The 25,093-nt window shown below is 44.5% G+C and overlaps 3 protein-coding genes across 5 annotated transcripts; 2 read left to right on the top strand and 1 right to left on the bottom strand.

The window, feature by feature from the left end:
• Window positions 1-191: 191 nt before the first annotated feature.
• Window positions 192-8,158, bottom strand: LOC117837458 (cell cycle checkpoint protein RAD17). Of its 3 annotated transcripts, none has more exons than XM_034717087.2 (12): window positions 7,689-8,158; window positions 6,881-6,941; window positions 6,140-6,222; window positions 5,812-5,859; window positions 5,100-5,156; window positions 4,554-4,653; window positions 4,042-4,352; window positions 3,579-3,948; window positions 2,665-2,790; window positions 1,182-1,371; window positions 1,043-1,103; window positions 192-692 (listed from the first exon to the last, which is right to left on the bottom strand). In XM_034717087.2, exons 1-12 carry the CDS (start codon window positions 7,911-7,913, stop codon window positions 462-464), a joined length of 1,863 nt encoding a protein of 620 aa, XP_034572978.1. In that variant the 5' UTR covers window positions 7,914-8,158; the 3' UTR covers window positions 192-461. The 3 variants fall into 3 exon arrangements, with proteins under 3 accessions (XP_034572978.1, XP_034572981.1, XP_072147194.1); XM_034717090.2 differs by having other exon boundaries at window positions 6,140-6,226; window positions 7,689-7,827; XM_072291093.1 differs by lacking the exon at window positions 7,689-8,158 and having other exon boundaries at window positions 6,140-6,226; window positions 6,881-7,671.
• A 2,053-nt stretch (window positions 8,159-10,211) lies between these two features.
• Window positions 10,212-13,768, top strand: LOC117838341 (protein EARLY-RESPONSIVE TO DEHYDRATION 7, chloroplastic). Its single transcript, XM_034718337.2, has 4 exons — window positions 10,212-11,435; window positions 12,253-12,419; window positions 12,725-12,809; window positions 13,329-13,768. The coding sequence occupies exons 1-4, from the start codon at window positions 10,429-10,431 to the stop codon at window positions 13,519-13,521; spliced, it is 1,452 nt and encodes a 483-aa protein (XP_034574228.1). The 5' UTR covers window positions 10,212-10,428; the 3' UTR covers window positions 13,522-13,768.
• Window positions 13,769-13,906: 138 nt separating this feature from the next.
• LOC117838340 (putative pentatricopeptide repeat-containing protein At3g49142) lies at window positions 13,907-16,730 on the top strand. The gene has a single exon (XM_034718334.2). It carries the CDS (start codon window positions 13,943-13,945, stop codon window positions 15,956-15,958), a length of 2,016 nt encoding a protein of 671 aa, XP_034574225.1. The 5' UTR covers window positions 13,907-13,942; the 3' UTR covers window positions 15,959-16,730.
• Window positions 16,731-25,093: the final 8,363 nt, after the last annotated feature.

The following is a 25,093-nucleotide window of genomic DNA, read 5'->3' on the forward strand; positions in this document are numbered from 1 at the left end:
TATTTTTATTAGAACAAAAAGGGGAAAGATTTAACTCGATTTGTTGCAATGCGGCCAAACGCGCAGCGCGGTTAGGCTCGACAGCACAATCTCGTGCGTGCAACAGAACACAGAACATGAAAGCACGATCGTTTTTGCACGACAGAATATGCCAACGATGTAAAAAGACGCATAAGCAAGACAATCTGATGTGGAAGGGAAACGGAAACCGGTTCAGATGATTTACATGTTAGAATAAATGATTCTGTAGGATCAGCCATCATTTGTAGCTATGAACATGATAAATCAGCTCGCCAAAATTGAACATCCAGCATTGGCACCTGCTCTAACATTTGGTGAGAGCTATCCTACCGCATTGCCTGCTCTAATCTTCAACTGAACCACTACAAAATCAGCTATGCAGCATCCATCAACGACATGTCGGCGGCTCATAGGATAATGCACTGTGCATGATCTAACTTTTAGCATTCTTCTATCACGTCATCATCTTCCTCTTCATAGTTACTTCCATCAGCATCGAGTTTATTGACCAAGAGCGAGCCACCTACACCATGATGCAATGAGCTGCTTATAGGCCCATTGTTGCGAGGACCAATCCATCTCTCCAAGGGTCTGAATTCTGTGACCAAGTCAGAGAAGTTGCAGGAACCACAGGAACTTGAACAATCAAATCTTTCATTTAAAATCTGGTCCTGCATTTTCCATAACAAATTGAAAAAAATAATATACCATCTGGTTAATAAGGATAATGAATATAATTGAATATAATCACTGCAGTGATTCCATCAACTAGGATCTAAAGCAGAACAATTATGAACAACCATTGACTTCAGAGTTTAGCATCGTACTAAATAAACAAGTAGAAACATGCACATTTGAATGTTAACGAGAAGAATGTACGAACAGATTGACTTCGGGAGACAAGTTCTGAGTACCATGAAAAGGTTTGCGTATGGTATACGAAATTGGGTGAGAACTGAATAAGCATTCTGTACCTCATTTAGGTAATTGCATAAAACATTGTATGGTTTATTGAATTTACCTTATTAGATCGAAATGACTGCTCAGTTTGCCAAAGCTTTGGGCTCCGGATAGTATGCCACCTGCTTATGCCGAATCATAGTAAAAAAAACAAACATCCCTAACTCTGCCATATAAAATTATGTTGACAGTGAAAATACCTCGAGGAAGCAACATGAGCATTTCCAAAAAGAACCCCTCGTGCTGCAACAGATGCAGCAATGAGTTGTGCCATGTTTTCTGAGCTGTATGATGTGATTGGACTGCCAGCAAGAAGACAATCTGCCTCACTCAAATATGATACCACAGCCCATGCATCATCAACAGCTTCATTATCAATGAAATCAAGAACTGCAAAACATCAGATGTCACTATTAGTTAATTCATTTAAATAATGAGTGAACAATTGGGTGTTGAGTACATATTTTCCTTGAGGAAGCATCGGCTTCAAAAACCATACTTACCCCTGGTTCAAATATGACAAAGCAAATTACAACAACGACAACAACATTGCCTTTCAGTCCCAAGCAAGTTGGGGTAGGCTAGACAAAGCAAAGTAACACTTCAAAAAAAAAAGAACAAGTATGAATCGATAAAAAGCAATGGCAGAGAAACAAATGAGCTGCCCATTTTGAATACAGTAGCCCCAAGAGATGCTTATCATCACATATTACTGCAAATTGTTCTGCCCATTTGCTACTTCCGCCAAATAAAAGCACATTAAAAGAAAAGAAGCTTTAACAATATCCAAGGCGAATACACCAACTTTATGCAACATACAGTTCAGTAGTTTGTTAGCCTGTGAATCCATGCACAGTTATTTTGTATTCAATTAAAAGACCATCTGTCCTTTCAACTACCCACCTAGTTTGATGATGCACATTATAGACTTGGCTAATCCTAAAAGACTAGAGGAAGACCCAAAATATCAAGGAAGCAAAAGCCACAAAGCCAAGACTTTTGGGTAGCCCACTCTGGAAAAACAGGGCCAACAGTAGCAGCCTAGTAACAGTAGTAGCAGGCATTAGCAGCGTGTGAAGAATTCCAGGGCCACCAGTCGTAGGTTAATCTGCTGTAGAAATGCTAATGGAGTGTCCTGTACACTTTGTTAGTTCAGTAGTTTGTTAGTTCTATCAATGCTCATCGGTCCAACTGATTAGTCCATCAGAACAAAATGCTGACAAAAGTTAAACGAGGTGAAAAACTGATAAATTACCGCTCAAAAACCAAGACATACAAAGCAGCATGAATATCATAGTTGACACTGAGCCTGAATAGTGTGAAATGATCCATTCATTTAATCCATCTGATCATGACAGCACTGCCCCAGACTAAGATTGGGAATAACATTCTAATGTGATACTGCGGTCATGATGCATTAAATAAGCAAAAAATAATATAATGCTTGATTAAAGCAGTATTTTCAAATGATCCACTTCATCTGCAATAATAATATTGGAAGCTCAAGAATACAGCTTCGCAAATCAGCACAGCAGCAGAAAACTTAAGAAAGAAAGAAATAATGCTGTCCCCAACATACATTAAGTACACCCATTAACATGTATGAGAGAACTACATCATGGGAGGCAAACACAGGTAAAGTATATGGTATTCTGTACTCCTTTATGATCAACAGTTACTCACCATTTTCATAAAGAAAATCTGCGACTGTCCGTACTTTTCCGTGTGCTTGTGAAAGAATCTTTTCAGGAACATCCATTTTGAGTGAATTTCTTCTTAGCTTTTCTTTAAGAGGGAATGGATCCAGGTCTGGGATGAAATAAATTTCAGAGAGGAGAAGACAAAAGTATAAACATAAATGATGAAGAAAAAAAACCCTCCTAAGGATGTTGAAATACAGTATTGCAATCATTAGTCCAATAACAAACTAGTAGTCAGTCCAAATAGGAGGCAGAGCATATAATTGTAGTGTCGTGTAATCACAGTTCACAGGGCACTAACTGAAAATACGGCAAGTCAAGAGTATGGATATCTAGTAAGTATCAGACAATGAATCGGAGTAAATGAATTTAAAGAAAGCACTAATTTCACTACACATGAATTTGAAAAGTAAATTGTTGGATTACTAAATGACGGTATCATAGTAAACAAACCCAATGTAAATCCTAAACAGGGGCAGAAATGCACTCCCTAGTCTCGCCGGAATCAAATTTATTTCTTGTGAAATTCCTACATTCCAAGCAGGTTATAAACTATAATGGGGAATCTATATGTTCAAATTAGATCCAATGAACTGAAAAGGACACACAGCCATTGATTAATAAACAATTGATAATGAACAAAATGAAAAATAGTGGGCAAAAATGCGCGAACAGTTCAAAGTTACAACTCAATACACAACAAGTCAACAAAAAAAAAGGTCCCAGAATATATTCACACGCAACATTACCCTCAGAATTATAGATTTGAATGAAAGAGTGTACATGGCGGTACCACAACACAAAGACACGAGAAATATTTGCTTGCAAAATTAAGTACTTTCTGAAGTGAATTGTTGATAGGGTGAAATACTGAGACAGTGCTTAGTTCTTACATACCGATATCAACATCACCATTAATTTCCCTCTTATTGTGCAAAAATTTCCCCAATGCATGAAATAGTGTAAGTGTCTCATCTCTTCCACATGGAGAGGATAGTGCACTGCTGAGGCCATAGCTCTCCTGCCGTGGAACCAGAGAATCACGGCTCTTTGAACCAGCACGAGTACCATTTGTTGCCAGTGCAGAACTATGCCTTCTAGGATCAAGGCAATAGTATTGAAGAGACATTATTGCATGTCTGATGTCACCTCCACTGGATATTGCTATTTGATGCAGTAGTTCTTCAGATGCATCATATCTTTCTTCTTTGCATATTCGCATAAGAATTTTCTTGATCGAATTTGTGGTTACTGGATTGAAAGCAATCTGCAAGAAATTGGTTGTGCCTTATGAGAAACAAGCAATTTAAGAAAAAACTTAGCCATCATCATAAAATCTGTCAGCATTTGATCTTTTTACCTTATGAGCACCAGCATCTTGAAGTAAGGACTCAAGGTCCTTAGAGTTCCACATTGCAGTATCATTACTCTCACTTTTGTGATAGTGAGTAAGTGAAATGACAGTTGGTACTTGTGTGCTATGAATCAAACCAGTTAAGCATTTTCCTAGTCTTGCAAAAGCAGCATTTCCACTTGTTACAGGGATGTCATCAATCAGAATAATATTAAGCTTTCTTTGGGATGTGACGCTGGTTGGACGAAGCATTGCATATTTCCTTATCTTCTCCACAAAGTTTTCGAATTCTTCCAGCTTGGATATATAGCGTAATCCTTCAATTGATCATTGAACAAAAATAATAAAATATTTGAGAGAAAAGTTCTGGCAATTGGAATGCTTTGACAATGTGCCAGAGTACCAGGGATTATAATTCATGAGCATGACAGAAGTGTGGATGTGGAGTTCATCCATACTTCCATCAGTTCTCCAAAATTGCAACAAATAAAGAAAGAATAAGACAACAAGAAGACTACCTGAATTAGCATGAACATGTTCAGCCCACAGTGTTGGCACTGGAGTTGTCCACTCACATAAGTCCACTCCAAGGTCTTCAGCAATCGCTTTCACAGTTGCCTGCGATAAAATTAACTAGCTAAATACAGTTCCAGAGCAACAGAACCAAGTTCTCCACAAGTATAGCATACTTAACACATAAATCAACCATGCCCTCTAGAAGAAAGATCATAGCAGAAACACAAATGAAGTAAGTAATTTAATTTTGAGATACTAGTAACCAGGATATTGTTAGAAATTGAGCTGTGCCATTATTTTTTAATAAAAAAATCCAGCCTTAACTTGATCAAATTCTTACCTATGACAAGGTGAATAATTTAGAGATGTTAACATGTTATGTCACGCTGTCTGGGGTTCATTATGCACCAAAACACATCTGGCCAACTAGGGATCAAACAAGTGTAGTCAACTAACTAACTACTGAACTTAATGACAATGAGCCCAAACTCGATTTCATCATTTGGTTACAAAAATTTCAGAGACAGAAGTGTGAGGGAAGGACATACTGATTTTCCAACGCCAGTTTGCCCAGTTAGGACAAGAGTCCATCGTCCAACTGTTTGCTGCAAAATTGTCTTTGCACTATTAGTATATCTACCAAAGTTGAAATATATATAAAATAGAAACAGATAAAAGTAGCTTAGCAGAGTTGATATTTGGTAATTTTGAACTGCATACAGCAGTAATAAAGATTGATCAATAATTTTGTGATTCAAAATTATATAATTCTATCAATGCACGCTTCTTATGTCACTGAAGGAACGCTCAAGAGCTTTACTTGATCCCTAACAATTTAAACATTCACATGTTAAGAAAAAGGTTCCTGATTACTCATGTGCTTTCATGAGATACTCTCATGAGGTGATACCAGATTGCAACATTATTACAACCCACAATGCTAGTTGAATTGCACTGCCAGGAAAAGCATACACAATAGCATGGCTTCTCCTCTACTCTAGCAGAGGAATTCTTCACAGGGACCAAGTCCCCATCCAATGCATTTTGAACTATCATGTAACCAAAAGGGAAAAACAACAAAATACTATAGCTCTATCTGGCTTGTAGCAACAATTTGCTGATAACCTAAACTTCCACTATTTCAGAAAAGATTGAGATTATACACTTAGATACATGACCTCAGTGAATCTGCATATGATCCAAGTATATTCCACTAAGCTAACTCACAACTGGATTTGTTTCAATTGAAAGAAAAATCACCTTTGGTGCCGTCAGCTTCTCTTCAAACCATTTCTTTACATCTTCGACCTATACAAATAGATTATGCAAAATGTTATGTGAAGTTCATTCCTATTCACTGCTCATGCATGGTGACAAACTATGAAAAGACTGAAATAATACATCAACACCCTGATATATTGGCATTTGGAGAAAAAAACTGTGGATCAAGCAAGAAGCATAAAATAAGAAATATAATAGATTGAGTATACGGCTATACGCTATCAAAGGATGAGCTAATTTAAAGGATACTAAAGGTGTACAGCATGACATATGTTGTAACTTGTAAGTTCATAACAAAAGAACCGACCTTCTTTTTATGAACAGCCAGCTCTGCTAACGAGTGGGGTTTGTACTTGTCAACCCAAAGCTCTTTCGTTTTCCGTATGGATCCTGCCTAGAAGTAGGCTAATCAGCAGAAGAAATCGAAACAGTGAAACCTTACATTCACAAAGGTCTGTGGACATCAGAACGTCACCAGATCAAATCAGGAAAGAAAGAAAGAAAGAAAGAAAGAAGACAATATCCAAGCCAAAGGGATTATATCACCAGAAGTCCAGAACATAGACTACTAGATACCATCTTATCTCCAAGAATTCTTAAGCAAACTGTTTATTATGTAGCAATTATGAGCCACATTTATGCCTAAGTATAACCGCAGCAGTATAGTGCAAGGTACTAAATCCGGTGCAAATATCAAATTAGGCGTTGGGTTCTGTTTTGTGTTTCATATCTCATAGTCTACTTTGCTTGGTTTCTCAGCAGTATACAGGATTTAACTGTGCAATAAAAGTACGGCGACACGGTGAATGGAGTAACTTGAACATTGTGCAATGTAGACTTCCAGACCATACAAACAAAGAAACAGTAATGTGTCCAACAGCAGCCCACTCAAGTAGCAACACACATTATGTTTATTGGATACACACTATTTGGAAAGTTTTTCAAAAAAAACTCTATGTTCATAATTTTGTTCTGTTATATCAAATTCAAAATCCACTTTAAAGAAATAAAATACAATTATACAAGAACAGAGGTGAAGTAAATATACCTGACATACCCAAGTCATCAAAACATTCTGAAAAATCTTCTGAGAGCATATCAAATTCAGCCTTTTCAGACAAGGTAAGAAAATATCAGTGATCAATTACACAGAAGGATCAGCTCAAAGTCTGAAAGTCCAGATGATAATAGACAGAAAAGGCATATAACACTAAGAACAAGGTAAGACAGGAAATTCATTTAAATGAATGTTTTATCCCTGTTCGTGCTAAACTAGCATTTCACTTCCAGTTGTAGCCAAGCTAGAATCAGCTTGTGAGTCATATCAATAGTCACAAAAGAGACCGCACATCCAAATTACCAACAGATAAAAAAACCGAAGCAGAAATGATCATTCATTACTAATATTTATTCTGACGGAACATCGGTTTAGGAACTATAAGACGTTGAAATAGAACCAATGTTGCATTTGCTATTTAGATGAAAAAGATATGGAGAAATGAGGATCAAATCAGGACAGGCATCATGTAATAATCAGTGTTTTTCCTCTTGACCGATGCCAGCCTTTGAGCTAAAATGCTTGAGGACATACCATACATTTATACAAATTCCATGTCTTAATGTTTAATGACAGCCTAGACTGACCAATCAATATGCATCATATGAAACCAGACGCCAGGAATTCCTAGGCTTGACTAAGAACCATTTACGAGTTCAGCATCAAATTTCACGAATGACGAGTCAAAATAGATAGCATTGTGTTGGCCTAACAACAAACGGAACACCACACTGCTACACACGGCACAGCTTCTGTAACCGCAAAATCGCCAAACCAAACTCTAGGTCGTGATTATCACCTTCAAGGAGTCCAACGGCGCGGGTCCCGAGGCGCGGCGGCGTCCCCTCCCCGCGCTGCTCTCGCGGCGCGGCTTTTTCCTGGAGCCGCTCGCTGCCTGAGACTGCGCCCGCGCCGGCGCCGACGCAGGCGTCCTCGACCTCCGCGCCGAAGGGCCGCGGCGCCCCCCGCCGTCATCTTCGCCGGAGGAAGATGAGAGGACGACGACCGGCGGCCGCTTCCCCATTGGTGGCGGCGGCGGGAGGCCGTGTCAATTGCAAGGATCCTAGGGATAGATAGAACCGGTGAATCCGGAGGGCGACATGGTTAGGCTGGGGGTTCGTTTCGCTCCCCGGCCCCCGCGCGAAGTTGGGGGTTTTGGGCGGGGTCTAGGCGGCCAGGCGGGGAAGGAAACTGGGGAATGCAGGGGGAGCCGGGGAGGCGGCTTCCAAGACTGCGCGCGTCGGAGCGGCGAGGAGGTGCGGATCCTCTGCGGCTGCCGGATCCAGAATGAATATACGTACACATAACATCTTTAGAACAAGGGATTGAGAAGAGGACCGATTCAAGTGATACATGACATTACCTGATTCGTACAATGAAATTAAGGGCAAAGTAACTTACATTGTCTTTGCTAAAATGGTCATTTACAAGCAACAAATCTATCGACCTACTCGCTTGAGCTTAACAGCCGTTGCAACTGCAGTTGCGTCTGGCAACCAGCCGTTCGGCTGCTGGCACAAGCAGCTTAGCGAGCAGGTGGTGGATTAGGGCAGTTTGGATCCAGGTGCTAATAGCTAAAAGTGCTAAAGTTTAGCACCTTTATGCATTAGCACATCCAAATGAGAGGGTTAAACTTTAGCCATCCCTAAAAAGTGCAAAAAGCATTAGCTGATGGGAGGAGTTAATGAGTGCTAATGGCTTGTGAAAAAATAAAGGTGGAGAGAGAAGAAAAATGTGAGGAGATAAAGGGTAAAAGTGACATTTCATGAACTTCAGCTTTATCTATTAGCTATGTCTCCAAACGGAAGTGCTGATGGAAGTGCTAAACTTTAGCACTTACTAAAGTTTAACGATAGCATATCCAAACATATCCTTAGCCTTCTTTGTCAACATAGGTGTTGTAGCGGCTGTGTATCGGCTGTTCCAGCTGCAGCAGCAGCACAAGCTGCAGCACCCGAACAGGCCGTATATCACCTACTTTTTGCAATGACCGAATGTTGTCATAGCTCTGCTATGCCATCTATGGCGCTATAGAACTGCTGATTCCCCTTGTCGTGCTTTACTTAGCGAGAGCAGCAAATACAACTATGCTACACTGGTAGAAAACGAACCTTTAGTCCCGGTTGGTAGAGGTCAATAATCCCGAAAATCCTCGAGACAGAGGGGGTCCTTTAGTCCCGGGTCATTTACTCGGACTAAAGATCCCCTTCAGTTCAGGTTGGTGTTACCAACCAGAACTAAAAAGTTTTCAAAAAAAATTATAAAAACCCGCGTCGGCCGCCCGCACGCCACCTAGCCACCCTCCTGCTCGCCCGTGTAGGCCGCCCACCGCCGCCCCGCCGCTGCTCCGACGCCGCTCCGCCCACGCCTGCGCCCGCCACCCGCCCGCCGCCGCCGCTCGCCCTGCCCACGCCCACCGCTCACCCTGCCCTCGCGCTGCTGCCGCTCCTCACTGCCAGTGAGGGCGAGCAGAGGGGGGAAGGGGAGGGTCAGCAGAGAAGGAGGGGCAGAGAGCAGAGAGGAGTAGAGGAGGAGAGATAAAGGGTGGGAGGTGCACGCGCGGAGGGAGGAAGGGTGGGAGGCGCCTGCATGCGCGAAGCGTAGGACGAGCGGCGTTTTGTCCCGGTTGGAATTTCCAACCGGGACAAAAAGAGGCAGTGTTGGTGGGATTTTTTTTAGTGTTATAATCGGGACTAAAGAGGGATTTAGTCCCCCTGCGCGGTGACCTTTAGTGACATATTTTTAACCTGGTATTAAAATCACTTTAGTCATGAGTCCAGTATTAACCGGGATAAAAAGGCTGGACATCCCCGGTCGAGAACTTCCTCATCTCGTGTTCCCACGTGACACGGACAATCACCGCACCGTCATTTGTCGATTCGAGGCAACCACTACCACGAGCCATCCCCGGCCGACCAGCTCTGGACGCCCTGGACGCCCGAAACGAACCTCTCGAGGTCGAGAGCCGTTTGCTGTCGGCGACGCGGCGGACGGAACAGGCAAGGGCAGTTACTTCTTCTCCAACAGGCGGCGGGCACCTGGTACCCGCTGTGCGGACAGGTTCGTCACGTTCCCAACTGAGCCGAAGCCAGTTCGTCTTTGCTTCGCCTCCAGCTCGTTAGCTTGCGCCTCCGTGTCCGGTGAGTTGTCCCCCGAGCCCTTCCCCCGTTCCCCGCGACGTCTACGCGTCGCTCCCTCGGTTCCTTTCTTCCAAAGTCTTCTCGTCTTATCGATTCCGCCGAATCCATTACTTCCGCCAACTCCGCACCCCAACCTGTGCCCGCGGCAAACGAGGAGGCAGCCGAGCCGCGTGTGCTCCGGTTTGGGCAACCGCCGCAGGTTCGCGGCACCAGCCAGCCGACCAGCAGAAGATCTCCGCGTCCCTGAGCGCCACGCCACAGCGAATCAACCGTCGCCTTCACCAGCTCGCTCCTCCCGTATTAAAATCCCACCCCTCCCATTTCCGTCTCCCCACTTCCTTCTCTCGATTGAGTTCGATCAGCAAAAGCTAGGCGCAACCGACCACCAGCAAGTCCGCCATGGCTTCCGCTTCCTCGAATGCCAAGCAGAGCCTCTACCCCGAGGTGAACCAGTCCCACCCTGATCTCAACACCCCCTTCTACTCCGCGCCCACCACCTCCACCTCCACCGGCAGTTCCCTCTACCCCACCGTCGACCCCAACAAGCTCGCCGAGAACCTCTTCCCGGAGACGGCCGAAGAGGAAGCCGCGCCGCCGCCTCCAACCACCGAGGAGACCATCGTCACGGTCCCGGGCGCGCAGCTCCACCTCGTCGACCCCGACCGCAGCCTCGACCTCGGCGCGGGCACGCTCTCCGTCGTGCGCCTCCGCCAGGGGGACCACTCCGTCGCCGTCCTCGCGCGCCTGACCCCCGAGAAGCCCCACCACCGCCGCGGCCTCTTCCGCCTGTTCAGCAGCGGGCGGTCCGGCGGCGATGGAGCCGAGCACGAGCCCGTCCAGTGGCCGCTCACCCGCGACGTCGCGGCGGTCAAGCTCGACGCCGCGCACTACTTCTTCTCGCTCCATGTCCCGCACACGGACCACCCGGACGACAAGGAGGAAGGCGACGAGGGCGCGGACGAGGCGGAGGCGGCGCTGAGCTACGGCCTCACGGTCGCTGGAAAGGGGCAGGAGAAGGTGTTGGAGGAGCTGGACAGGGCCCTGGAGGAGTACACCACCTTCTCGGTGAAGCAGGTGGAGGCGGCGGCGAAGGAGAAGTTGGAGGTGATGGACTCGAGGGCGGTGGCCGAGATCACGCCTGAGGAGGCTGTCGGGGATAAGAAGGAGGTTGTGGAGGAGAAGTCGGCGGCGTTCTGGACGACGATCGCGCCGAACGTGGACGACTACAGCTCGTCGGTGGCGAGGCTGATTGCGCGAGGCTCGGGGCAGCTAGTGAGGGGCATCATCTGGTGCGGCGACATCACGGCGGAGGGCCTGCGCCGTGGAGAAAATGTAGTGAAGAAGAGCGTGGGGCCCAGCGCGAAGCCGACGCAGGTGAAGCCCAGCACCCTCAGGAGGATGAAGAGGTAGGATGGTGAATAATCTTACTACCACTCGCATTTATCACGGCTAACTGTTAATTTCATTCGTTTGCGCCGGTTTCCCCTAAAAGGGGAAGACTTACAAATATGGAATCTATTTATTGAAGTAGATTATCCATTTAATTTAGAATGCGACCGTTCTTGTTAGATTGCAGCATTTTAGACAGTACATGAGTTATCTTAGATAGGATTTGAATTGCCTTACTGTTAATCTTGTATGTTGTGGTAGGATCAGACAACTTACAAATAGCTCTCACATAGTAAATGTTTCTTAGATGGAATTCCCTTCACCTTTTTTTTTTCCTTTTTCCAAATGCCAAGTAAATGTCCCATTCGTATATAATCATGTCAATTATTTCTTCAGAGGGTTGCCATCCATCCTTATTAGTTGATTGGTGGGAAATTAACCCTGAACTTAGCCATTGCCTGCTTTACGTTCGCCATTCAGCATCTATCATTTACATATTTGCATCATATTGTGAAGGCACCTAGCATTTCTTGATAACGACCACTGATATTTTCCTGCCTGATGTTGCCCGCTATGATCGTATTGAAAAATGGTAGCAAATGCTTGTGAGCGAGATGCAAACCAGGATTCTTATCGGAGCATCTAACTAGTATGCTAGACTGACTGTTCAGTCAAGCATGTCACTTGTTATCAACATGCATATGTAGAAGTTATACAGCAGCATCTGTTATTGCCATCTCTTTCAGTTGATTGGTGTCCGTTGCTATTAAATCACTATGGTAACCAATTCTGTGTCCCCCTTCCTGTTGCTTATGATTCTGTCTTCTTTCTCAGGGCTAGGAGGGTTACAAAGATGTCCAACAGGGTGGCAAATTCAATCCTGTCTGGCGTTCTGAAGGTCACAGGCTTTGTCACAAGCACTGTGATGAACTCCAAACCAGCACAGAAGTTCTTCAAGTTGATGCCTGGCGAAGTCATTCTTGCTTCACTTGATGGATTTGGTATGTCTGCTTTACCTTTCTTTAAGATTTGCTTCATCTTTCGTGCTGGTCTGTATGCTTCTGGAGGGATTGAATCTATGATGAGTTACAAAACCAGCAGATAGGATTGATCTCATATAGGGATTTGGAATTGACACCATCCTGGTCTGTATGCTTCTGGAGGGATTGAATCTATGATGAGTTATAAAACCAGCAGATAGGATTGATCTCATATAGGGATTTGGAATTGACACCACTTCACAATGTTCAGTTTTTGCTGCATTGCATGTTATGATTGGTTAATTTACTGCTTATTTGATGTTCAGGTAAAGTATGGGATGCCGTTGAGGTGTCGGGCAAGAATGTGATGCAGACATCATCAGTTGTGACAACTTCTGTTGTAACACACAGGTAACATACAGTGCAATCGCATAACTTTTTAGGCTCTGCAGTTTTTTATTGAGGTTAAGCAGTCCCCTTTTTCTCAAACTATGTAACTGCAACCTTTTTTTGTTAGCAAACTCTCCATGCAATGTTCTACCAAAGTTAGCACTTCAGCAGAAAGTTCCATATGATGTATCATATTCTTTTCGAAATCCGCAAGTTCCATATGGTTGTAAGTATTCTTTGAGAAGATCAAATTCAAATAGAAACGTCTTCAGTATTAGCATATACTGGAACTACAAAATGAGCAAATAAAAGATGTTCTAAGAAAAATAGCATGGCAGCAATGATTAGAAAGCACCACTCCTATGAGAAGGCGTTCGGAAACAGGAAATGTACCTTCTGTTTTTTGATATTTTGTTTTGAGTTATGCAACAGCTGCTACCTGAAAATATCTTTTCCGGGGTGTTATATGGCAATTATTTGACCAAGATCATACTTTCAATACAGCTACATCGTTGACACTAATGTTTTGACCTTTTGCAGATACGGTGAGCAAGCAGGGGAGGCCACACAGAATTACCTCCACGCTACAGGAAATGCTCTCGGAGCAGCGTGGGCTGTGTTCAAGATTAGGAAAGCACTTGACCCCAAGGGAAATATGAAAAAGTCATCGATCGTCAGCCAAGCAGCGCATGCTGTGGCCAAAGAATCAATTACCAGGCAAAAGAAGAAATGAGCTGACCACGCTGACGGTTCCATTGTGCCTGTAATGTAATCTGGTGTTCAGTTAACTAGGAAGCTCTGTGTGAGTTGTTTGCGACTGTTGACATAATTGATTTTGATCTCTTATTTTCCCTTTTTTTGCTCCTGGTTGGGTTCATTTTGTTGTACATGACTCTGAAACTTCACGCGTATGATTCGATGTTATACATCCTGTAAACTTTAGAGGCTTGGTTTATGACATGGGGGACAGTTCACCAACATTCTGAGTGTTCTTGGTAGAAATTTCTGATCTCTGATGCTGCTTCATCAGTTCCGCACTCCTTGAGCACCGGCCGCGCGGCCGGGAAGTGTCACCAGCAGCGCCGCACCCGCACCCAGATCAAAAAAAATTGCTGCCCGCGCCGCGCGGCCAAGCCGTCAAGGCCAACGATCCGATGCGCGCGTCGCGGAGCCACCTGCCTGCGACCGGCGACGTCGACGCCCTCCTCCGCCTCGTGGCCGCCTGCCGCGCGCCCGCTCACCTCCCGTCCCTTCGCGCCGCGCACGCTCGCCTCCTTCTGCTGCTCCACCCATCCCATCCCTACGCCGCGCCCGCCCGCGTCAAGCTCATCCAGGCCTACGCCGCTTGCTCCGCGCTCCCCGCAGCCCACGCCGTGCTCGAGTCTTCCTGCCCCCTCGATCGCGGCGGCACCACCACCACCGCCGTCTGCTTCAACGTCCTCATCCGCGCGCTCACCGCCGCATCACTCCACCGCGACGCGCTCCGCCTCTTCGTCTCCATGCGGCCGCGGGGCCCCGCCTGCTTCCCCGACCACTACACCTACCCGCTCGCGCTCAAGTCGTGCGCGGCGTCGAAGGAACTCCTCCTCGGCCTCCAGATCCACTCCGCCGTCGCCAAGCTCGGCCTTGACGCGAACCGCTACGTGGCGCACTCGGCGATCAGCATGTACGCACGGTGCGGCCGCCCGGAGGACGCGTACAGGGTGTTCGACGGAATGCAGCACCGGGACGTCGTCTCCTGGAACGCCATGATCTCTGGGTTCGCTCGCGCGGGTTTGTTTGAACGTGCGGTGGAGGTTTTCAAGGAGTTTGTGGCACTGCAGTGTTCAATCCCCGATGCCGGTACAATGGCAAGCATCTTGCCAGCTATGGGGAATGCCAAGGCAGAGGACATATTATTCGTCAGGAAAGCATTTGACGAGATGCAGTTTAAAGAACTTATTTCTTGGAATGCAATGCTCGCTATATATGCTAACAATGGGTACCATGTTAAGGCTGTTGAACTGTTCTTGAGGATGGAAAAGGACGGGATTGGGGTCAAACCTGATTCAGTGACTCTGGCAACAGTTCTTCCTCCATGTGGGGAGCTCTCAGCATTTTCGGTGGGAAAACGGATCCATGAGAATATCAAGAGGAAAATGATGCTCCCTAACTTGTTGCTTGAAAATGCTCTATTGGACATGTATGCTAACTGTGGATGTTTGAAGGATGCTAGGGAGGTCTTTGATTCCATGAGTGCACGGGATGTGATATCGTGGACTTCAATCATATCTGCTTATGGCAAGCATGGTCATGGAAGAGAGGCTGTTGATCTTTTTGAGAAGATGCTAGGACAGGGTCTGGAACCTGACTCTATTGCCTTCGTTGCTGTTCTCGCAGCATGCAGCCATGCTGGTCTTTTGGATGTTGGAAAGCGTTACTTCGGTTCTATGACATCCAGGTATCACATAACTCCTAAAGCAGAGCACTATACTTGCATGGTGGACCTTCTTGGCCGCGCTGGTTGTATAAGTGAGGCATATGATTTCATCACGACAATGCCTATTGAGCCAAATGAAAGAGTCTGGGGAGCCTTATTACAAGCTTGTCGAATTCACTCTAATATGGACATTGGGGTTGTGGCAGCAGACAGTTTATTCCGATTGGTACCTGAACAAACAGGATATTATGTGCTATTATCTAATATGTATGCTAGGGCTGGGAGATGGGCTGATGTTACCTCGGTGAGAAGTGTCATGGCAAACAAGGGTATCAAGAAATTGCCTGGTGCTAGCATTGTTGAGCTAGGGGATCGGGTTCACACATTTCATATTGGTGATAGATATCACCCACAATCTGAAATGATCTATCAGAAATTGGATGAGCTATTGGGAAGAATTAGGGGAATGGGTTATAACCCAGAGGTGGAGGCCACACTTCATGATGTTGAAGAAGAAGACAAGGAGGGTCATCTTTCAGTTCACAGTGAGAAATTGGCTATTGCATTTCTCCTAATAAACACTAGTCCAGGGACACCTATCAGGGTAACTATGAATCTCAGAACATGTGGTGATTGCCATTTTGCTGCAAAGCTGATCTCAACAATCACCAGTAGAGAGATTATCCTCAAAGACACCAATAGGATCCACCATATAGTACAAGGAGCTTGCTCATGTGGGGATTATTGGTAGAGGATTTAGGATTATCATATACACGGGCTGTTGAGTCAAGCGTGACTATTGAAGAGAAAGGATCTTTGCTCTTTCAAGCACAAAGCCTCAATTCACCTGTCGTCAACTTGTGCCTGATTGGATTGAAAGGATGATAGCTATGTGGATCGAATCTGTCACAGAATTGCAGCATCTGGGTTCTAACAGAGTCAAAAAGAAAATAAAAGCCTACCTAGGCGTAAGCACTTGCAAAAGCAATCTATCAGAAAGACTAAACAGAAGTACATAAATCAATTATCAGCTTTCAATTGTTATTCAACTTTTGTGAAGCAGATGCGTATAATGGATTAATGGGTGGACATCTAGCACTAACTTATACGAGAACATTCAGCATTTGTCTGCTCAATTATACCTGCCTATCATCTTCCAACTGAACAAGAACCTGTGGAACAGAGATGTTCAGGAAGCTTGCAAGCAATGATATGCCACTACTTCTTTAAAGTGTCAGTTTCTACCGTCCCAACAAATCTTAGGAACAACAGTCACAGAAGCTATTACCCCTTGGCTCATGCTAAGAAGTGACATGACTGTCAATCAGCTTCCCACGCAGTTCTCCTCTATTCGCTCCCAAGAAAATCACACTATATACATGGCAGTCCATTTTGCAATAATGCATCCTATATTCCTATTAGATAGTCAGGACAGGCAAGCAGTTCTAGAGTGAAAACTAAAAAGGATTTCTATCATGTTGTCTGCGGCAGGAATCCAAGGCATGCACTTCTCTTTTCTATCACTACTTTGTTGTGGTCATTTGAGTTTGTCATGATTGCAGGTTGTGTGTCCATGTCAGCTTGCAAATCGTGCTTATTTAGCATTCCACGTTGAAGTACAAAAAATCACAGCTTATCTTTCAGTACCTTTATTATGTGAATTTAACTTACAAAATTCATGTTGCTTGAATAAATGCACGGGAATATATAATTATCAGTACTATTCAGCAAGACATTTCCAAATGAAATGTAATTTTCTGGGCACTATACTTTCTCTAATCATCCATGCGTTTTTATTTTAATTTGTGGCCTTAAAAAATATTGAGTGTCTAATGGGTAAAAAAGGGCATATGAAAAAGATGGTTTGTACCAGGTCAACAAACAAAGGTAGTGTGGGATTAAGGTGAAAAACTGGAAGTGTATCTTCTTGTATGGTCGATGATGTGAACAGTAAACACTAATCAGCATCATTAGCTGCATAAACTTTGAAGCTCTATTGCTGCAAGGACGCAGATCACATCCCTCCCAACACCGAAACAGCGGAAACCTCTCCAGCTGACCTCTGCTTAGCACTTGTGGCTCCAACAGATGCTGTCGACAACCTTGCTTGATTTCTCCAGTATGGTTACACAGCTCACATTGATCAGAAGGTAAGCTTGGTTTGTCTGAGATCCCAAGTCCAACTGGAATATCCATCACGTTCATGTGATTTTTTTTTCTGACAGTAGGTTCAAAAAGATAAAGCTTACTTGTTGCATTGAGGTCATTAAAAATATGATAGTTTCTTCTGTTTCTTTTCGAGACAGTATATGGTCTGTCTTTTAATGCATGTCCGAATTGGCATTATTTTGCTTATTTCAAAGCTAAATGTACTTTCAGGTTCCTAAACTGATGATCCATTATGATTATGTGAAAAAGAAGCTGGCTATTGCACATGAATTGATTTGATTCCACCTGAAGGTATGCACGAATTTGTGAACTACTCATTATTAGACCCCTGGCCCTGGGTTCTAACATATCTTGTTTGATCTTTACTTATAGGCTGCACCTGATAGCAATCAGCTCAGATGACTCACATGTAGATGGACACGGTGCCGTCAGTAAGATATGTTGAAACCAGACTATTAGTGTTGACTGTTGATACCTTTTTTTCATCATAAATGTTCTACAATGTGTCCAGTGTTTATTGCAAAACCAGTTTAATGTATCCAGCATCCTGATACACTGAAATGTGCCATGAGCTGCCTAACTGCAGAAGTAGTGCAGTATTTGAACGAGTGAAAATGGCATTTTCTGTTTGTTCTATAATCTATAGTCTACATGGACCATCCCAGACCAGGGATATTAATCGTGCACTCTGATGCAGCAATCTTGTTGCGGTCTTGCCAACAATCATCGACTACAGAACAAGCTTGTGATGGCTTTGTATGATGCATTGTATGCAGAAGCGCAGGCCTGTTTGGCAGCTCTATAACGATCAAAACAGAGCAAGGTATGACTTGCATCCAACTGGAAACGCACTCTTCCATCGTATATTGGTTTAGATTGGGGCCTGGATCAATACATCGCATGAGAAGTCCAAATAAGAATGACTACTCTTGTCAGAGATGATGATTGTCAGTTTTATTTCTTCACCTTGCTAATATTTTCGTAGATGGTTTTCCATTTTTTTCCACTTTGTCTCACTAATTCTTCACAATGTCCAGTATAATACCTATGCAGCTCAAGTTGATGAAAAGGTAAAGCTTTGTTTGTCTGAGATCCAAGTCCAATTGGAATATCCACCACAACCATACAACATTTGTCTGTCTATAGGTCCAAGAAGACAAAGCTCATACGTTAATCGTGGAGGCCATCACAAAATTTGTTAGTTTGTTCTGTACCTGTTCGAGATAGTTTATGTATATATATTTTTGGCTTCTATGCATGTACAATTTGGCTTTGTTTTGCTTATGTGAAAGCTAAATTTCAGGTTCCTAAACAAAAGACCTATTATGATTATGTCAAAAAGAAGTTGAATGTTGCAGAAGAAATCGGTGTGATTCCCCCTGAAAGTACGCACAAATTTGTGAACAATTCGCGTGATTACATGTTTATATAACCAGATAGTCCCATGGGTTTAATAACACATCTCGTGTAACAGATTATGTAGCAAACAGCTCAGATGCAACACATAAAGCAGGGAGGTGTTTGCAAAGCAATTCCAACAAAAGAAACGGGACAATGGGTATCGAACATCCAGTATTAACTAATCTAGCATCCTATAGGATGCACTGAAATATATGCACAGCAAAACTACTACTACTTCCTCTGTCCCAAAATATAACTACGTTTAGTTTTTTCAAAAGTCAAATCTTTTTTAACTTTGACCAACAATATTTCTAAAAATAATTTATTTCAAATAGAAAATGTTACATATTATATTTATGTTATCAGTTTCTATGATTATTTCTCTATTTACGGTTAAAGTTGAAAAGATTTGATTTTGAAAAAGTCTAAAAGTAGCTATATTTTGAGACGGAGGAAGTACAGTATTGGAACAAGCTCACATCACATGACATTTTCTTTCTTTTCTGTAGTCTATATGGATCATCATTCCAGGCCACAGAGATCAGACGGTTGACTTATTCCTGATGCTCACTGATGCAGTAAACCAGCTGCAGTGTTTCTCCAACCTTGAATAGGTTGGTACTCAGCTGCGCGCATAGCTCAAACATGTAGGCACCCACCCTGCTGCTGCTGTGATATTCAGATATTGTCCTGCTTTGTTACCTGGTCCTTTCATGTGTTGCTTGAGATGAGGTGTTGTCTTATGGACTTAGCCGAATGACCCATTGCCGTTTCATTTGCAAATTTTTGCTCCGTGTGCTCTATTTTGTACCAGAAATAAAAATGTGAGCTGATCAAATGTCAGCTTACCGCTTTTCAAGAAGCATATGCATATAACATATGGGTGAACCCAAGCACTAGAATCCAGACAAGATGGCTATGAGAGGAGAGCAACCCGCGCCGCTCGGCACCCCGCCGGCGAGGGCACAGCCCCACCACCGTGCAACAGACAAACCCCATCACTCGCCAAAGACGCCCGCAACTGCCAACCAACACCTCTCGCCGGAGACACCCACAACAGCCAAACCCCGCCCCCCATCGGAGGCGTTCGAGCATCCCACTCCACAGCCTACCACCATAGGCCAGCATAGGTCGCCGACTACCTCACATGCTCCAGAGGAGGTACTTGACCGACTCTACTGCTCGGATACTGAGGAGGAAAGCCCCGGCTCTCGTCACATCAATGAGCGGGCATTCAAGACGGAGGACAGGAAGCAGCAGCACAATGGGGACAGCACAAGCGGCGACACGGCACCGGAGCATCCTCGCCGGATTCCCTCGGTGGTGATAAAGCCGAGCACTCACAGAGTTTCGTACAAGGACGCCCTATTGAATCCAAGGACCTTCAAGCCAAGATTCCCAAGCGTGCTGTCTGATCACATCAAGCAAGCTTGACTTCATGAAGAGAGAAGAAGGCCATCGCGTAAGAGGGTGGCTTCGGTATGGTCTCGAGCATTCATGACTGGATAGGGGGGTGGGTGAAGCAAGCTCAAGCAGCAACACACTGACCAGTGGCTTCAATTGCTCAAGGCAAAAGTTGGCTCCCGCTGCTTCAATTGCTTTGCTCCTGACCACCACATTGGAGTTTGCAGAGACCCGCCGCGGTGCCTCCGTTGCTTGCGCTCTGGCCACAAAGCTCGCCACTGCCGTTCCACCTCACGACCACCTGTTGCTCCCCTCGTCGCCAAACCCAACACCGCCGCTCCAGCAACCGTCTCCGCCAATTCCTACTGCCGCCCAGAACAAAAGCTTCCTGAAGATCTCTTCTCATGGCAACGCCATACGGCCGTTGTGAGGAGAGCAGCTATCGTGCCAATGGAGTCGAAACTCATCCCTGGAGCGGCCGAACGGAGACCTGACCATGTCACGGTCTGTGTGCCGTGCTCGGCTGCTACGAGGGAGGAGGAAAGGATGTTGTCCTTGACAGCGCTCATCGGTGTTCAGCTGGATGGCCGTGCCAAGCTATCCAGCCAGGTGGTGCGCCGGGATGCTCTGCAATAACTCCACATCCCGGAGCAAGATTTGGGGGTCAAGTGCCTCACTGCATCGACCTTCCTGCTCCACTTCTCCACCCTTGAGTGATGCACTGCAACTCTCTGCCTCGAGGGAATTGCTGTCGGGTGCACTACTCTCCGGCTCATGCCGTGGACACGCCAGGTTAGTACTTCTGCTTCAAAGCTCATGTACCGTGCAAGGGTTTACATTGAGGGTATACCGGAGCATGTTCAACAGATTGAAACAGTAGCCAGGCTCTTCAATGCCCAAACTTTCATAGAAGAGATTGACAATGAGGGCAAATCCGAGCAGGAGAGGGATTGTTTATGCTTATGGGTATGGACATCTAATCCAGATGGGTTACCTAAGACGGTGACCATGAAGGTTGCTGAGCCTATCACCTACCCTGAAGAGTATTACTATCAAATGGAGGGCATGGATCTGCCACAAACTAGAATAGGCTCGACAGAGATGTTAGATTATGAAGTCATTATCCATCTAGATCGTGTCTTTGATTATTCCCCACTGCCCAGCAGTCCTTCTGACATAAGTGCTCACAGTGGCATCAGTGGTTTGCCTGATGATCTTTATGATGAGGAGTGGCCAGTGAAGCATCAATTTGTGTGGCATTACGGGGTTCCCGATGACTGCATTGTTCGTCGTCGACTACTAGTCCAGGAATGTCTTGGAGGGTGAAGAGATAGGTCACCGCCGGGTGGTGGACTAGCAGGTGGCCGGCCAACACAGTAGTACCCGCCTCCGAACTGGCATGACTTTAGAATGGCTGAGGAAAGAGGCTTCCATGGTGAAAGCAGCAGCAATGGTGGACGGCGCAGCAACTATGGCCGTCGCCATCAGATGAGGATGGGGACCTTACGAGGAACAGTGCTCACATGGGAGACAATGGACAGGTCAAAGATGGTTCAGAGGAGAAGAGTGATACGGGAGCTTTCTAGCATGCAGAGCCAACTTTCCTTTGGGGTGAAAGACTGCTGGGTTTATAAAATTCAGATCCAATGAGAGAGGAAGCCATATTGATGGCTATACAGGCCCGAGGATTATCTCAGGGCCAAGGCAAAGAAAGGAAAGAGACAGGAAAGAAGGAGACAACTACAGTGCAGCAACAAGATACTACAGTACAGCTACACAGCCTGTAGGCTAGCCAGGAGGGTCTGAGCACACTAGCATGGTCGATGGGGTCGACCAAACAGTACGGGAGAAAGAGAAGCAAGGGGAACAGGAAATCGGGCATGATCAGGCAAAAGATCTTGAGCAGATTCACATTGTTCTGTCTCAAATGATGCACATGAATGGCAAGATGGCACAGGAAGAAGTCCCCAACCAATTTGAAGGCCAAGAGGTGTCCCAGCAGCCTGAAAAAGAAGTGTGATGTGGAGATGAAACTGTTGTCTGATCAGCTATAGTAAACAAAGACTTTGCAATGCAAGAGCAGGGCAAGAAGGCAGAGATAACAATCCTTAAGCAATTTGAGGGACAAGTGTATTCCCAGCAGTCTGAATAAGAAGCTTACAATGCAAATGAAGGTGTTGCCAGACCAGGTACAGTAAGCGCTGACAGTGTGCTGCCAGGCATGAAAATCTCAATTACTAAGACACTTTCAGTGTCACTCCTGGGAACACCAATTGAAACAAATACATTGAAGAAAATTGTAAGACAAGAAAAAGGGAAAGAGAATGCAGATGTTAATCCAAAGGAAGCATCTGAATCTAAAAGAAGAAGCAACAGGTTAGCACATCGGCCCAAAACAAACTTGATAATGGAGGAGCAAGCCACAGTGCTGTTGATGAAGAGATGTGAGACTTTGGAAAAAGGACAGAGTATGGATGCAAGCCATCACAGCAAGTTCAGAGAGCAATTTGTGGGACCTCTTAAAAAGAAGGTCGTCGTTGGTTTCAGGGAGACCTTTGGCCTAATTGAAAATGCAGAAGAGGACTCCCTTGGCGCACTAGCGCTGGAGGAAGAGGGTTGCTGACCTTTCTACAAAATGTGTGTGTGTGTGTGTGTGAAAGGGGGGGACAAAATAAGTGACTGTATGGAAATCATGACAGTGCAAGAGTTCACTAATCTGTGGGGTGACTGTGATCTGGGATGGACACAAAGTGACCTAGAGTGGGTAGAACATTGCAAGGAGGACCTAAGAAAATATAATCTCCATGAATGAGCAAAATTGCACAATACTAAACAGAAATGTTAGAGGACTCAATGCCAAAGCAAGAAGAAGGGTTGTTAAACACCTACTCAAAGATGTAAGTGGCACAATCATCTGTCTGCAAGAAACAAAGATTGAAGAATTTAGTGAAATTTTAGTGACAGAATGTCTAGGCTCCCAGTTTGCAAAGAGCTATGGTTACCTTCCAGCAGACGGTACTAGGGGAGGGATATTACTGGCTGTGCATGAGGACTACTACAGAATACATGAATGCTTCCTTAGAAAATTCTGTGATAGCATGTACAGAAGCAACTACCTACCTAGTCAAACGGTGGATAACAGTGGTTTATGGACCACAGGGGGATAGTGCTAAGATGGAATTCCTGAATGAGATAAGGGATCTAAAAGGAAGTACCTCTGACAAATGGTTACTTCTGGTGACTTCAACATGATTTTGCAAGCACAAGGCAAGAGTAATTTCAATATAAATAGGAGAATGATGGGAGCTTTCAGAGCTATGATAAATGAGCTAGAGCTAAAAGAAATAAATCTAAGGGGCAGGAAGTACACATGGACCAATAAACTACACATACCAGAATAGACGCTGTTTTGTACTACAAGTTGGGAGTGTATGTTGCCTAATGTCTTCCTTCAAGCTCAATCTTCATTGGTGTCTGATCACTGTCCTATGATCATAAAGGGGCAAACTGCAGCAACAAAATACAAGAGATCCAGATTTGAGTCATTCTAGCCTAAAATAAGAGGTTTCAGAGAAGAGGTGGCACAAAACTGGAACAAGCATGTGGCCCTGCAAAATTCTTTTCTAAGGCTGCACACAAAAATGCAAAGAACAACAAAAAGGCTTAGATTGTGGACAAAATCTGTCATTGGGAATAATAAGCTACTACTAATTGCAGCAAGACAACTCATAGGGATTCTTGATCTAGTCCAAGAGCATAGGCCTCTCATCCTAGAGGAACTGATACTAAAGAGAGATTTGAAGAACAGATACCTAGCCATGACTGCAATTGAAAAATTGAGGGCTAGGCAACAATATAGAATGACTTACATAAGAGCTGGGATGCCAACTCCAAGTTTTTCTTCCTAGGAGTCACTGGAAGGAGGAGAAAAAAATTTATACAAACTCTGGAAACCCCAAGAGGAAGTGTGCATCTGCAAGCAGAAAAACAGGAAGCTATCCTACAACACTTTCGGAATGGGCTGGGGAAGGAGGAAAGCATAAATGAAACTTTAAACTGGGAACTACTAAACATTCAGAGACATAATCTTCAATTTTTAGAAGAGGAATTCACAGAGAAGGAGATAAATGTAGTGGTCATGGATCAGAAGTTAGATAAAGCTCTAGGACCTGATGGCTTCATTGGAATATTCTTCAAAACCTCCTGGGACATCATAAAGGAAGATCTCACCTTGGCTGTGCAGTTCTTTTACAACCAGCATGGATAACATTTCAATATCCTAAATTCAGCACAGATTATTTTGGTTCCCAAAAAAAATGAGGCAAAAAGAATAACTAATTACAAACCCATCAGTCTCACCAGCAGTATAGCAAAATTGATATCAAAGTTGCTGGCATCAAGGCTAGCACAAGTCCTAAATGATCTAGTATCAAGGAACCAAAATGCATTCATAAGAAAGAGAAGCATCCATGACAACTACTTGTACACCCAAAACCTAATCAGAGAGCTACATAAACAAAGAAGGACGACTTTGTTCCTAAAGCTTGACATTGCAAAGGCTTTTGACACACTAAGATGGGATTATCTGATGGAGGTTATGGAACAGATGGGGTTTGGGAGGAGATGGAGGGAATGGGTCTCTATCCTACTGCACACAGCAACTTCAACTCTGCTAGTAAATGGGTCTCAAACTAGAAATTTCAGGCACAGAACTGGCCTTCGGCAGGGAGACCCATTGTCCCCAATGTTATTTATCCTAGCATTACAACCATTGCAAAGGCTGTTAACAATTGCTGAAAATGAGTCCACCTTGTCACCAATCCAAGGAAGAACAACAAAACTCAGAATAAGCTTATATGCAGATGATGCAGTAATGTTTGTCAACACAGTTACAGAGGAAATTGAGGTGATA

This window comes from Setaria viridis, chromosome 9 (genome assembly GCF_005286985.2).
Source record: "Setaria viridis chromosome 9, Setaria_viridis_v4.0, whole genome shotgun sequence".
Classification (NCBI taxonomy): domain Eukaryota; kingdom Viridiplantae; phylum Streptophyta; class Magnoliopsida; order Poales; family Poaceae; genus Setaria; species Setaria viridis.

What these genes read in the sequence shown, in the direction of transcription:
- LOC117837458 (XM_034717087.2), bottom strand. Translation starts at nt 7,913, where the DNA reads ATGGGGAAGCGGCCGCCGGTCGTCGTCCTCTCATCTTCCTCCGGCGAA. An exon ending in TAATGGTGATGTTGATATCG is followed by an intron (nt 2,791 to 3,578) that starts GTATGTAAGAAC and finishes ATTTCATCCCAG; the next exon opens with ACCTGGATCCATTCCCTCTT. An exon ending in AGTCATTTCGATCTAATAAG is followed by an intron (nt 693 to 1,042) that starts GTAAATTCAATA and finishes TGGAAAATGCAG; the next exon opens with GACCAGATTTTAAATGAAAG.
- LOC117838341 (XM_034718337.2), top strand. Translation starts at nt 10,429, where the DNA reads ATGGCTTCCGCTTCCTCGAATGCCAAGCAGAGCCTCTACCCCGAGGTG. An exon ending in ACCCTCAGGAGGATGAAGAG is followed by an intron (nt 11,436 to 12,252) that starts GTAGGATGGTGA and finishes CTTCTTTCTCAG; the next exon opens with GGCTAGGAGGGTTACAAAGA. An exon ending in TGCTTCACTTGATGGATTTG is followed by an intron (nt 12,420 to 12,724) that starts GTATGTCTGCTT and finishes TTTGATGTTCAG; the next exon opens with GTAAAGTATGGGATGCCGTT.
- LOC117838340 (XM_034718334.2), top strand. Translation starts at nt 13,943, where the DNA reads ATGCGCGCGTCGCGGAGCCACCTGCCTGCGACCGGCGACGTCGACGCC.